The sequence below is a fragment of the Poecilia formosa genome, unplaced genomic scaffold (assembly GCF_000485575.1).
Source record: "Poecilia formosa unplaced genomic scaffold, Poecilia_formosa-5.1.2 Scaffold13, whole genome shotgun sequence".
NCBI lineage: Eukaryota > Metazoa > Chordata > Actinopteri > Cyprinodontiformes > Poeciliidae > Poecilia > Poecilia formosa.
In genome coordinates, this window is record NW_006799952.1 from 4,429,949 (window position 1) to 4,445,302 (window position 15,354).

The 15,354-nt window shown below is 37.3% G+C and overlaps 1 protein-coding gene across 2 annotated transcripts in view; it reads right to left on the reverse strand.

Annotated features, from left to right (window-relative positions):
• Positions 1-4,406, reverse strand: part of ttc23 (tetratricopeptide repeat domain 23) — a 14,968-nt gene extending 10,562 nt beyond the window's left edge. Inside the window, exons 1-5 of one of the 2 annotated variants that reach the window (XM_007545734.2) lie at positions 4,103-4,406; positions 3,432-3,585; positions 3,071-3,194; positions 2,245-2,404; positions 2,020-2,145 (exon numbers count right to left, since the gene is read on the reverse strand). In XM_007545734.2, coding sequence (XP_007545796.1) covers positions 2,020-2,145; positions 2,245-2,404; positions 3,071-3,194; positions 3,432-3,585; positions 4,103-4,152 — 614 coding nt within the window. In that variant the 5' untranslated portion in view covers positions 4,153-4,406. The other variant, XM_016668206.1, reaches the window with a different exon arrangement.
• Between the last annotated feature and the right edge of the window lie 10,948 nt (positions 4,407-15,354).

The window sequence follows — 15,354 nt, forward strand, 5'->3', positions numbered from 1 at the left end:
TGTTTAAAAAAGTTTTAAGCAAAACTCAGTAGGCTTTTCCCATAGTGACATGCATTAACAATTCAATTTTAGCTTTAGTTTTTTTCTTTTTTTCTGCAGTTCCACCTTAAAGTTTGATGCAGCTCTGCTTTCCTGAATGGACCATCTTCATCTCCACTGCAGCAAACAGGCAGCTCTTTTTTTTTTATAGATTACAGTACACTAAAAAGGTTGCATTGTGCCCTTGTTTAAATTTTTAATAGTGTAATTCTGTAAAGACAAAATATGTAAATCAGAGCTAAACCACCAGCTCTGATTTGCATATCTTGCTAAATTGCGGGTTTGAATATTGCAATACTTTCCTATAACAAAATAGACCTGCAGAAAGAAATTACTAATAAAATATCTTACATGTGCATAGTTGTATGCTCTGTATAGAGATTTGCCTTAGCTTTGATTGTATATTTCACAATTTTGTAATTTATCATTGTTTATTAAACTCTGAAAGCTGTGTGGCTTTGTTAATATTCTGTCCTAGAATGCAGTAAGATGTGCCCTTTTTTTATTTATTTTGAGCACCTGCCCTTTTAGTGGTCTCTGCACGGCCCTGCAGCTCATTATGTACGTGCTCGCTGTCTCACCATGATCCTTTAATGCTTTAATCTTTTCCTGAGCATTTAATACCAGCTTTGGTACCCCGGTTAACTAAAAAAAAAATAAAAAAAAAAAATATATATATATATATAGGAAACAAAGCAAGAAAATGGAAATTCAACATTTGTTAAATTACACAAACCAAAAAAGAAAAAAGCACACTCTTTGTGAGGTTTAAAAGATTCAAAAATAAAGATGGAAGCCAAATCCAAACAAACAAGCAGAACGCATTATTAGTCATTAAATACAAAAGCAGCAACCCACCCAAAAGCATCTGCAAACACCAGAAACCAAAGCTTGAGGAAAATTCAAGTTTAGTTCAAGAGAATGTGAAATACAAACATCTATGCCACACAACTCACCAAACACGCCTGTCAACTTGCAGTAGTATACTGCCATCTAGTGGCTAAACAAACTATATACCTGTGTATATTTTTAGTTGTTAATAAAGGGTCGCAATTACATGCATCAAAAACTAATGTGATTGTACATATTTATTTTAACCTATTTTGACCTAAACCTTCCACTGGATTTGAAATTTGTTTTACTAACCATTGTGTGAGGTTTAACTTAACTTAAACCAATAGTATTAACTTAATGCATAAGCAATTTACCATTTTTCAGGACACCTATAAAATATACAGTAGTTCATATTATACACATACAGTAGGTAATTAAAAAAAAGGTTTTAATATTAAAGTGTAATTAACCCCCTTCTGAAAGCAAATTCCCATCCCTGGCCAAGAAACATGGCTGAGTGTGAGGGGATGAGCAGAGGGGGCGAGTAGAGCTGTGATGAGGACAAAAGAAGCACTGTTATCAACTTATTCTCTTTGTTATATTTATTGATTTTTCAGACAACTGTAGTCACACTTTTTTTTTTTCAATATAGTTATAGTTAGAGCACAGGAGTCCTATTCCAGTCCGTGTCCACATTGCAATAAATCTCATATTGGTACAGCTGAGTAAAGGTTATTGATCAATGCTTGCCAGTCGCCATCGCAATGCTGCTACGCCAACTCCTGACTTGCCAGAGGATGGCTGGGGGCAAAAGAGGTGGGGAGGGATAGAGTGTTGTGTTGTACCAATCTCTACCGCTGCAACCAGCATGAAAATTCAAGAGCCTAAGAACCGTTTGACCAAGGAGGCAAGCAGTGAGACGGTTTTAGGTCAAATAATGCAGAACTGTAGAAACATGTCAAAAATCGCACAGAAACATAAAGATAGAACCCCAAATAATTTATCAGCAAAAGTTGATTTGGGGAGGAGTTTCACTTTAACATTTTTTATTTTAATGTATAAGCTAGCTACAACTGTTTTTTTTATATTCTCCAGCCAAAAAAAAAAAAACTACACACGTATATGCTTCTCTTCTCTATCTCGTACCTGCGTAGACCACTGGTGATGTCCAGCTGAGCCTTTATCTTCTCTTCCAGGTTCATAACACCATGTTGATAAAGCTCCATCAGAACTTTATCTGCCTCCTGGAAAGATGAGACCGCCTCCTCCAAAGTTAAAAGGTCAAGTTCTTTTTGAATTTTTTATTTGAGTTTACTTTTACCATACAGTTTTTTTTAATTATTGACCTCCTAGAATTTTATTAAAGGATATTTGTCTGTAAGAAGTGAAGCCCCTCCCTTTGTGAGGTGCACACTTAGACGGCATGCGAGGACCTCAAGCTTTTCATCTTCGCTGTAGGCCGAGACGGAGGAGCGAAAAAGAAGCAACTCTTTGGCAACTGCCAAGTGCTCCAGGGCTTGTAGTCCCCAACCTAATAACAAAGCACAAGTAATTCTGGTATTAAAAATAAACTGATATTATTGATAATAATTAATAGGAAACAAAAAACACAAGTTGACAAATTATTTGATAATCAGACAGGAACATCATCATAATGTGTAAAAAAAAAGCTTCATGTGAAATGTTTTTCTCCATCCATCCATCCATCTTCTTCTGCTTATCCAGGGTCGGGTCGCGGGGGCAGCAGCTTCAGAAGGGAGGCCCAGACTTCCCTCTCCCCAGCCACTTCTTCCAGCTCCTCCAGGGGAACCCCAAGGCGTTCCCAGGACAGCTGAGAGACATAGTACCTCCAGCGTGTCCTGGGTCTTCCCTGGGGCCTCCTACCGGTGTGACGTGCCCAAAACACCTCACCAGGGAGGCGTCCAGGAGGCATCCTTACCAGATGCCCGAGCCACCTCAACTGGCTCCTCTCGACGTGGAGGAGCAGCGGCTCTACTCTGAGTCCCTCCCGGATGACCGAGCTTCTCACCCTAGTGATAGTTTAAGGTTGTACGGATAGCTTTTCGCATAATAAATAAAATAATTTAAAAACTGCTTTGCGCATTTATTCATGCAACCAAAAACAGAAAAAAAAAAATAAAAAAAAAATCTGTGGGATGCAAACACTCTTTTGCTGCACTGATACAAAAGGTATTACCTTTGAATTGAAAGTATGCTTTAGCCAGCCTGGCATGAGCCTGTGCGAGTTTTAACTGTTTCTCCCCACACACAAGTTGGGTCAGAGCCACACATCGCACCAAGTCCCGGATGCATGCATCAAACTGAACACACAGAGTTGAACAATGTTAGAGCCATTTGTCTAATTCACCAAACATGATGAAAAATGTGTCAGTCATAACAGTCAGATTTTCTTTTTCCTTTAACATACCTATATGAAAAAAGAAAAGAAAAAATATTGTGTAAAGTTGAGACTCACCTTATTTCTTTAGATTTATTTTCTACATCATATATATATATATATATATATATATATATATATATATATATATATATGTTACCTTCTGGTTGTCCTCGTTCAACTGAGCTCGACAGCTAAAGTGTTTGAGTTTTTCTTCTGGAGGCATCATCAAAAACTCATCCCCGTCATATTTTACTTCTGTAGGTCTGTCGAAGAATCGACCACTGTTGGTACTTTCATTACTCTCAAGGGACCTAAATGTTTGGTGGAAGAAAACACATTTGCACTACAATGCTATTTCTGGACTGGAATAGTGTTTTTGTGGGGAGGGGGGCGGTGTTTTGTGTTTTGTTTTGTTTTGTTTTTTTACAAGCAGAAGTGGGTACCCAAAAATTGAACTCAAGTAGCATAATTAAAAAATAATAATAATAAAATGAAAACAATTATAGTGCAGAAAATACAGGTAAAATAAATATATATATATTTTTCCAATATAAATCTGTATACATATTTACCTGACCGCCAATCGGCCCAGCAGGCTCAGCAAATGAAAAACAACAACAATAACAACAAACATGTTGCGTGCAAAGTCTCGCTAATATAAACATTATAACATTAGGTTAAAATGTTTCTTCTCCATTTACCTCAATGGAGAGTTTCCCGAAATTTTACCATATCTGTTTAGTCTCTCGTCTGCCCGGAAAACTACGGTTTTTAACCCCCCTATCCCGTATTATGGCGATCCGTCGGAAACGTCGGAAGAATACTTACGCAGTCGAGGAATGATTCCGTTCTTTTATTTCTGCTTGATCGTCTTCCATTGTAAACTAACGTTGAAGACGGTTGCCGTGGTTACACTGCCAGAGTCGTTTTACTGCTGACTGTTGTCTAGAAGCTGTCGTATCGTGATATAAAACAGTATCAGTTCATGTTTAGGTTAGTAGGCCCTAAATATAAATTGCTCCTGAATTATAATTGAAAACATCCGTTGTTATTGTAGCCGCCGCCGCCGCCTGTAGCCTCTTATTGAAGCCACACTCGGTTGCTAACTCACTGCTACAGAAGCACAAGGAAGTGAGCTACATTCAAGAACACTGACAGTTCAAAACAATTATGTTTGAAGGCTTTCCATAGCTTTTGGCATGTGGAACCATGTGGATTTTCTTTGAGTTATCTTTAGTTGATTTTTAATGAGTTATAGTATTTTTCATATCATTATTATTATTTCATTGGGATTTAAATAAACACGAGAAATAAATCTTTCAAATGCTGTTATACAATTTATCTCCACAAGATGTCAGTATAGTTACACAAAAGTAATTGTCTCCCTCATTTTCCATGGGAAGAATTATATCAGTGTTGCGATCTTCACGAAATTATGGTTTTATTAGACACCTATATTGTAGTTTTAAGCGCATGATGTTCTCTGATATTATTTCTTTATCAACGCTTTTAGGACCACAATGTTGTAAGTATTGATAACAGTTAACTTAAATAGACTTTAATCTTAAATCCTGTGTATTATTAGAAGAAACACACACACTGCTGGAAATCAAAATCATTTACAGTACCAGATCAATGCATTTGCACCCTTTTACCTTTTCCACATTTTGTTATGTAATAGGTTAATCATATATTTTTCCTTAAAAACAACTCAACAAACACAAATAAAACATAATGACAGGGTCAAAATATGTTTTTGGATATTTTTTTTAATTAAAAAAACTTCATATTTAAACATTATACGTATTTACAGATGGCTTAACATTGTGTTGAAGCAACCAGGACAGCAATAAAAGTCTTAAATAAAGTTGTAGGTTTTTAAACATTTGATACACCCACTTTGGGAGACTTTCTTGCTTTCTTTTCTGTCACTCTGCCATAAAGGCCAACCTGGTGGAATGCAAACGTTGAGCGTCCACTGTTCCCTCTGTAAGGTGACATGCTTACTAAGGCTCTTCTTCCCCAACATCTCAGTTTGGCCATGTTGTCAGATGTAGGGTGGTTTTTGTTGGTTCTAAACCTTTTCAATTTCAGAAAAAATAAAAAGTACTATGTTTTGTAAGACTATGAGTGGTACCAACAAATATCTTCAGAAACGTCTGAGTTTATTTTGAGTGCGATCTCAAAAGATGTGAATGCTTGTGCATCTATTATTTTTAATGCTTGTATTTATTTTTCAAAACTTTACAAAGATCTCAGATTTATTTTTCAAGATTTTTATTTTTAAAATTTTTGTTTTTCAAGTATGTGTGTAACGGACACTTCACAGATAAACTTATTCATATCCCTGGTAGATTTAAATTAAAAGTAATTCCCATTCAACTGCAAAGTTAGTTTCTCATTAGTCAGACCTACTTGTCTGCTTGTCATTTCTGGATTGAAATGATAATTATTAAAACCTCTTGTTAGCTATGAAGCTAACATAGATTTAATAAAACAGAGCCTGTTTTGTTTTATTATGTAACAATATTGCATAGAAGCAAAACACTAAAACTGCAAGATATTATTGTAGCATTTGGATAAAAATGCTACAATAACATAAACACTCCAAAAATTCCATTCTGCACATAAAATGTATGACTTTTTTTTAACTGCGTTTCCATAATAAAAATAGGGGCTGCTATTATACCAAAAACTGAATAGAGATGTAGAAAATACAGTATTTCAAATCTGAAATGGGACTTATTTTTTGTTCTTATTAGGACATAACCTTTGATATAGGACTTTAATTAGTTTCCCTTTTTTATTTGAAAAAAAGAGAAATTTGGATCTTAAAGGTCCTAAGTGAAAGTTTTTCTGAGGGGGGCCCCAGAGGGTTAATGTACCGGAACATCTTTCTGGCTGCTTCTACTGGTATATGAGATTTATCTTTTGTGAGTCTGGAAGGCCTTTTAGCCATCCTGCTAATCTTTAGCTCAGTGTACAGATTCTCTGTTAGATTCATGTTGGGTATCTAGCTGGGCCACATCAAAAATCTTAATGTTAGCTTTGTTGGAAGAAAGACTGTGGTCAATTTAATATTCATATAATTTTGCAAGGAATGTGAAAACGTTGGCCTATCTTTGACTAAATATGGAAAAGGTAAGGAGAATGTGTGAACATTTTTGAGTGGCATTTTACAATCTTAGCCTATGCATTGTAAAATGCATGTGACTAAACCAGTATGTTTACGTTTATTATAAAGAAAGGTTATTAAACAGGATGGAGTCAGTGTAGAGCTCAGGATGAAAGGTGTCACTCAAAGACAGCTCTTCCTATTTCCACTCCTACATTGTATTTTCTTCAGTAGTTAGTTGAAGAAAATTTTTACTTGAATAAATTACTGACATCTTTTCAGAATGAAACAAAAATAAGGGATTTCGTTCTATAAAAGCATCTTTGGATTTCACAGAAAAGCTGCATTGTATTCACAGAGAGAGCAGAGGAAATGTACATTTACTTGTAAAAATATTCCTTCTCACATCAGTGCCCAACATTCACGCCATATAAACAAGAAGTTACGTCTCTGTGGCCGCTTTGAGAAATTGGTCTCCGGAGACAGTTTTCTAGGTTAATTTATTCTGTGCTGGGCTGGCAGAGTACGCAGCATCACCACTTTTAAACTCGGGTCACGGCACATTTTGTGTGCGAGACTGCCTAAGATAACTTCTGCTGGCTCCTTGGGATGGCCACTGCCGGTTGGTTCTGGCAGGCCATGAGACAACTCGTTTATTTGTTTGTTTGTCCCATGAGTTTTTGGCTGGCCATCCAGGGATCTGTTTGGCCTCAGTCCCTGCTGGGCTTCTATTTCTGAAACCCAAGTGGCTCTTAATGAAGCTGGTCGGGTTGGCATGGGCCCCTCAGCAAACCCAGGCCTGATCAGACCCTTCTTCTTCAGCCTTGGCAGCCGCACTCCATTCGCTCCCTCTGGCTTCCTAATTTAGTAACGGTGGGTAAAAATATGCGCTAACGAACGAGGTCTGGTATGTCAGGCTGGCGTCCAGAGTGGAGGGAGGGAGAGCGAGAGAGGAGGGGAGCGAGCAGAGTGGGGTGGTGCTGTTTTCTCAGCAGGCAACCGGTGACAGGGATCGAGTCACTCAGACTTCACTGACATCTGAGTGTTTGTGTGTATGTGTGTGTGTTTGTGTGTGCAGACATTCAAGAGAAGAGTGTGTGCGCGTGTGTGCGTGGGTAGTTGGGTGTGTGATGAGAGGTGCAGGGTGAGTAGTAGTGCTTAAAATGTTTCACCCTTGCCAACCTCCAGTCTGACACTTTTAAGCACAATTTCCTGCTGTATTCTGTGTAAATTTGCAGATTACTGAACACAATATGCTTTTCAGAGAAAAAAAAAAGATATATATATATTTGAGCTGTGATTTGTCTCTTTGTCACACTCTTAAGCAACTGTTAACAGTGTCTTATCAAAGTATTAATACCTCTTGAACATTTTTAGATTTTCTCCCAGAAGATTCTCAAACTTTGTGCATTTTATTCCCGTTTTTGAGATTGTGCTATAAAGTAATGCATTGTGAGTCTTGATGAAAAATTATGGTAATAACACTTTATTTGAAGGGGGTTGAATAAGACTGTCATGACACTGTCATAAACATGACATAACACCTGTCATGAACATCAATAAGCCTTCATGAATAGTTATGACTGTTGTCATAAAGCATTAGTCGGTAAATTATGACACTTTTAATACAAAGTTGACATCATTCAAAATGTCTTTATTATGACAACTTGACATTAACCAAGAAATCATTACTGTTTAAACTTTACCTTTAATAACATAAAGTTACCTAATTTTTAAAGTGAAATCAGTAATTATTTTATAACAAATTTATACCAGTAATGATTTCTTGGTTAATGTCAAGTTGTCATAACAAAGACATTTTGAATAATGTCAACTTTGTATTAAAAGTGTCATAATTTACCGAATGACGCTTTATGACAACAGTCATAAATATTCATGAAGGCTTATTCATGTTCATGACATGTGTTGTGTCATGTTTATGACAGTGTCATGACAGTCTTATTCACCCCCCTTCAAATAAAGTGTTACCAAATCATATTTATTACAATTTATTACAGATTGAAATTTAAATTTAAATGTGCTAGCCGCAGGTCTAAAGACCATTATAACAACTAAAAAAAATAAAAAATGTTGTGATTGCAGTAACTCATTTCACTCAATGAATTATAATGACTTCCCCTCACAGTTACTACAAATATGACATTTAATATTAGAATATAATAAGAGACCAATAAAAAACATATTTAATACAGAAAATTATATAATTATTTAAAACAGAAATTGGGTATTTTTGTAATGCCTGCTTACAGATAATAATTATTTTCAAAAGATATTTTAATCTGAGAGAAAAGCATCTTTGCAACAAATATTCTTACTTGAATTGATGGTGTTTAACTAATTAGGGGACTTCTGAAGCAACTGGTTGCACTGGAGTGACTCAAAAATGGTGGAATACAAATGAAACCCACACCTTTTCAGATATTAAGTCATCCTCCATTTTAAAATGATGTTACATCATGTTGCCGCCATCTTCCCATCACAAACATGGCGGAAGCAGGAGTTGCTATTGTAAACATTAATGCAATAAAAATGTAATTATTAAATATGTTTTAACGATATGTTAAAATGTTGCCACATCTGTACTCTGCTCAGTGTTGCAGCATTTTCTTTAAGGTATTTTTCCGGGTAACTTTTTACATGAGCTTCCTGCCCACCTATTGCTGTAGCTACTTTACAGACTGTATGCAGTGGGAGACAAACATGCCTTTTATGTATGCTTACTCTATAAACATATGCTTTTCCAACCTCACAATTTTCTGTTCCAGACACGTCAGTCATAAATTGCTTTCTTTTTTATTATGGAAAGGCTTCTTCTTCTTTTCTGCTTTGCTAACTGAAGTTTGAGTGGTTTTGGGAAAGTATCCCAAATACTGGTGTTTCATAACGCTGGATATACTGTACCTTGAACAGTGGTACTCAAACCTTTAATGACAAGTACATTGTGTGTGAAACCCAATATACTGTTTTGCAAACCCCACTTGTTTTCCGGCTTATAGGAACATGCATTAGTCCAATGTGATGTTAAACCAAGAGCTGAGTTCAGGGCTAAATAAAAAAGCAAAAAAATAAAATAAAAAAAAATAAACCACCAACCCTATCTCATGCACTGGCATGCATTTGTTTTCCACAGGACCACAAACTGTTTGTGATTGACATCATTGCACTTAAAACTCATTTTTTTGCTGGTTTCTACTTCAAGCTGTACCTTGCAGTGGAGGAAATATTACTAAGTTTGTCTCATAATCACAACAGTGGAATAGTTGTTGGCAAAATGTCTTGAGAGGACAACTAAAATCTGCCCGAGGTGCCTTTGTGCTACTCGAACCACAGTTTTAGAAACATGGGTCTAGAACAAATTACACGTTCAGCTACTTCAATTAAATTTGTCGACACGGTTCACTGTGGAAAACTGCTTTCAAACCTGTTATAGTAGCGTTTCCTGTTTCAGCTCTGAGACCCTTTGGCAAGGCTGGCTTGTAAAACAGAAGACCTGCTTGTTTGCTGAATGGCAGCTGAAACCTCTGACTTTTAACACGGGTGGATTCCCTCTAGTTGCAAACTGAACTTTAGCCACACAACTCTGGGGTTACTAGCCCCCGACACACGAAGCCACATTTTTTTTTCAGCATGTGCAAGACATTCTCCATATGCATGATGAATAATGAACAATAATCTCCTACTGATCCTATTTCAGATCCTATTTGTAAAATTAGTAGGTGTAATTTAGACAATAGGTTCTGTGATTTGATGTTTTTCTTAGAAACGTATCAGCGACAGCAACAAACATTATAATAATGCAACAGTTTTAATAAGTCTCATGAAATTATACTTTATAGTTTTAATGGAGTAATGAATCAAAGAAGATTATTCACCAAAATGTGTAAATTTACAGCTTTCCGCACAGGAATGTGCACATCTTTGCCAAGCGGAGAGCAATTTATGGGGCCAATTCGCAGCAGAACGAAGACCTTCAAAGTTTTATTGCAGTTAAAAGTAAGCATCAATCATTTTTGTGCTTGTGTTTGGCAAATATGTCACAGTTATTTGTTGAAACCACAAACTAGCACCTATCTTTTAGGCAGCTGTCCCCACTTCCTGTGTTAGTTAACCCACAGGCGCCCACCCCTCGGCAATGAACATGAACTCCGGGTGTCACAAATGGTGTTCAGCGCAGCTCCAGATCAGCCAGGCAGTATTTCTGCGTCTGCCTCATAGACAAATGTGTCCATGTTTTTGGATCTGTGCGCTTCTTTTTCGCAGCAGTTTACTGCGTTTTTGTCGAACACTAACATTTCTGACAGTAATTGTTCAAATACTAATCAAAACTATTCAACTGAACAAGTAGTGCAGAGCTACCCTCTACCGACTCACAACAAATATGCAAATGTCTTCCCAGCTGCTACACTTCAGATAGAGCTAGGTTTGTTGCAGGGATGGAAGTCAATACAATAATCAAAGTATTTGTGCAAGTAATGCCATTGTTAGGGAGGCAAAAACAAAACCAGACACTTAAGCTAGGCACCCGTTCCTTTGAGCTGACTGAAGCCGTTCACAGCACAGACGTGATAGTTGCATTACAACGAGATAAGCTCTCTTTCCCTCAGCTCCTCTCAGTTCCAAGTGCTTTGTACAACAACAGCTTCGCGTTCAAACGTGAATCGTTCTTAAAAAACAAAACAAAAAAAAAAAAAAACTTGGAATGACTCAAAGTTGGGTTTATCCTTAGCTAAACACTTGAAGGATATGCAGACAACAAATCCGGCATTGTCTTGGCGCTAAAGATCTTCTCTTTTCTATTCAATGTCACATTCAAAGATTATGGACTGCTTTGGAGGTGATGTTGGCATTCTTTGTTCAGACAATAGCAGGCTAAAACCAATAACTGCGTTTTATGTGCTGATAGGATGTGTATTCCTGTTTATAATTGCAGTTTTAGCTGCATTGTAGGAAGGAAATATGCAGAGTGAGGGGTTTCGTCTGATTCCACTGCCTGCAATCAAGCTTTAGCTGCTAAAACAAGGATCTGCAGCTATTTGGAAGACATCTACAATGGTGGATCATTTATTTTGGTGTAACATCAAAGCACATGCGTAAAAACCTTGGTCAGATACACACAGCAATGCGCACATACATGAAAGTGCCAGTGACATTGGTTTAGGCCTTTAAATTAGAATAACTACAAATAGCATGCCACACTTTTTAGATTTTTTTCAAAAGGCATTTGTTTGTATTGAAATTTATTTAAGAGTATTAGAATAGAGGAGGCTGAATACAAATACCTGTCTCACTTTTCATATTTTGATTCATAAAACACTGAGTAAGCTAAATGTTATCCACATTGCAATTCAGACTCTCTGCATTGTGTTTGTGAAAATTGTTGAAAACCACGTAACATTTTCCTGCTGCCTCACAATTGCACGCTGCTTTGCGTTGACCTATCGCATGAAATTCCTTTAAGATGGATGCATTTGTGGCTGTAACATGACAAAATGTGGCTGACCTGAAGTTGGATATATTTTTGCTAGTATTTGCTGTTTTTTGCCGACTCATTAACATGTCCAATTTAAGCTGACTCTGTCAGCTGGTTTGACAAAAACTATTAATGAGGTGGTTTTGATTTTATTTTATTTATTTATTTATTTATTTTATCTTTGATGACCTTCAGAACGCTATGAGTCTTTTGTTAACTTGCAGGAGCACTAATGGTCCCTCTTTAGTGATGTTGCTTCAGACTTGAGTGCATCCACCCAGAGCTGTTTATGTAAAGTAGAAGCGATAGAAAACTGTGCTTTCTCACCTGCCTTTGACTCTAAATGTAAGAGAAAGTCTAAATCTGTACTTGTTGATTTTCAACATCTTGCGACACCTTGGGTGACTTGGCTCAGTTGCGCTTCAGCATGTATATCAGTGACGAAAGAAAGGCAACCTCCTTCTTCCTGCTGTGTTATGTGGGTCAGGCGAAGCTGGTGGTGTATGGGAGAGATTGATGAAGAGTACCAGGGAGAGCATAGGAGAGCTTGTACCTCACAGCAGTGCAAGCCAAGCATCTCCCTTTGCATTTGTTCATAAGCCCCCCTCCTGCGCAGCACCACCTGGGTGCTCTTTATATGACCTTCAAGTTAGACCTTATTTTTCAAGTGCTCCAACTCCTTCTGGATCCTTCATGAAGAGATGGTACTTCGTGTTCTTTTTTTACTCTTGGTTTGCTTTTAATTTCTTTGTCCTTCTGTTGACGACAGACGGGGATGAAAACTGTTGAGAGAAGGATCTGGAATAGGAAAGGTGACTCTTGTTTTCCACTCTTATTGACGTAAACATACAATCGCGCTGCAAGGTGCCACATGATTTCCACCTTCACCCATCCTCAAGTCAGCATCTGTAGAGAATGATTCATATGTTAGTGTGAGACATTTGTGCGTTTGAAGGTGGAGGGGAGCCAAAGTGGTCCTCTTCTACTACAGCACAGAGTCACTCTCTGTCACGCTGTCATTTCTTGCCACATCAAGCTTTGAGGCCTGGTGCACAACTCTTAATTTTCCATTTACTGTAAGAGAAGTGGGTTTACACAAGATGAGTTAGACAGTCAACATTTTGTAAAGAATTGCATTGGGTAAATGGCTCGTATGAAAAAAGAAAACAAACAAACAAACAAACAAAAAATCTAGTGTAATTTCCCAGTATTGCTAGACTCTCTAGAGTAGGGTGCTACTGTCCTTCAACTTATCACCAACACTGTTCCAACACTGAATCAAATAAATGGCTTGTTACTGGACCTTGGCCAAGCTTCATGGCAAGCTAAAGAGATAATTCAACCACTTGATTCTGCTGAATTGGAGCAGGGATGCATTTAAAAGTTGCAGGACATTAGCTCTCGAGGACTGGGGTTAGAGTCCTCTGCCCTATGGCACTTCCCTCCCCCCAAATGTAAGCAATTTAGCTAATTCCCTGAGCTAAAATCTCTTTGGTAGATATGGGGTGTATTGAAACTTTTAATTAGTAATCCAACAGTCATGACTTCCTGTTTCCCCGGAAGTCATGACTGTAAATATGAGATGACACACTCTTAGCATATCTTGAATATGGGAAAAATAAGTGAACATTTCTCACCTTTAACTATGGCTGATTTTTGTTGTCATTTTACAGTCAGGAAGTAGCAATAAAAATTTACCTACTTATCAAGAACAATTATTAAAAGTTTAAAACAACTTGAAGTGGCTGAGCGAGGAGAGCAAATAAATTAATGAATAAATGATTTACCTATTTCAGACTTGGCACCAAACCGCCATGAACGGTGCAAATTAAAATATAACACTTTAATCAATATAGGAAAGATACTAAAGTAAGTATAACATTTGTACTATTGAGAAAAAAACAACTTTTTGGAGGTACTATTATGCTACAGCATTAAAGCATTAATTTACATTTTCTTCTGTCATACATCTCTACCAGGAGAGCCAAAACATGGAGAGAATAACTGAATAATAAATAGGTCAAAAATCCTAAGTAGTGTTCATTTTTGACCTATTTATTATACTGTTGTTGGATGCCAGCTACTTTCTAAAATTCTCGGGGCAATTTTTCAGCTATTAAGATGAAAACAGAATGTGGATCTGTGACTCACATGCAGTGGGAGAAAAGGGAAAAGGTGCAAAGCGACTTTCATCCAAACATCGTAAGTCATTGTTTTCGTTGTGGAGTAAAAGAGGCGCCATAAAATCAGGCAAGAGGACATAGAAAGGTGGCGGTGACTGATGGCTGGGAATCGTGGGGGCTTGTTGCTGCGGAAGGGCAAACCTGACCTGATTGATTGGCTGTTTTTTCAGTGACGCCCCATGTTAGTGTATGTTGGTAGCATTATGTTAACATAATCAGAACCCAATGTAAATGAGGACATGAGGAGAATGAGACTATAGACTTTCTAATTTTTTGTTCTAACTGAATATGCAGTACTGCGTTTTTTGTCTATGTACTGTTAAAACAATTCCTTATCTATAATTCTGGTGGGGTATTTTTTCAAATGTTTATTGGCTCTGGCGGCCTTTGTTTGATAGTGAATTGAGAGGAAATTAACGAGAGAAGAGGGAAGACATGCAGCAAAGGTCACCAGGCTGGGAATCGGACCTGTGACGGCCAAGTCGAGGGCTAAGGCCTCCTTATGTTGGTTGTGCTTAACCCCTGCACCACCACAGCACCCCTATAATTCTTTGCTAAGAGAGAGTGAAAGTGTCCAGTTTTGCTGAAAGTGTGTGTTCAAATTTAACTTATATCCTGCAGACAAGCACTTCCCATAAAGTGTAACAATACGCAGCAGTCATACACAAAGTAACAGATTTAATTTGTTCATGTTGTACGTTTTTTCAGACAAAAGAGAAATTCATACTGTCACTGGATATAATTTAATCAGGGTCACTTTTGAGGTTAAATCATAATTTTCTGCTTTCTTTTGTCCTGACAAAAAAAAAAAAAAACAAGTTAGTGTAAAGCTTGAGTTCAAATATTCGATCATGATGAGAATGTTTGGCATGATGCAGTGATTTCTGTAAATGCAACTGCCACTGCTAAATGACCTCTTAAGATCTAGACCACAAACCAGTGAAGCAGATATATCGCACACAAATAATATTGAGAGGGTGTGGATATCTTACAGAGATATTCACGTAAGATCAGTTGATGTAAACGTAGAACTGAATCATACATCCTGTTTCACTAGTGTCAACAGTCTGCTCCGTAAAGATCCCAATGTTAACGACCTTTAAATCTGTATTCAGTCCCAACATTTTAGATTGGAACCTAGATATTTCCGTTTTCTTAGAGATCATAACACAACATTTAAAACTGTAACAGACATTGCCTACTAGCATCCACAAATACATTGAAAAAGCTGTCAAGCTATTGCACAAAAAAATTGATGTTAGTGTGCCACAAATGTTCTCTGAAGTCAGCT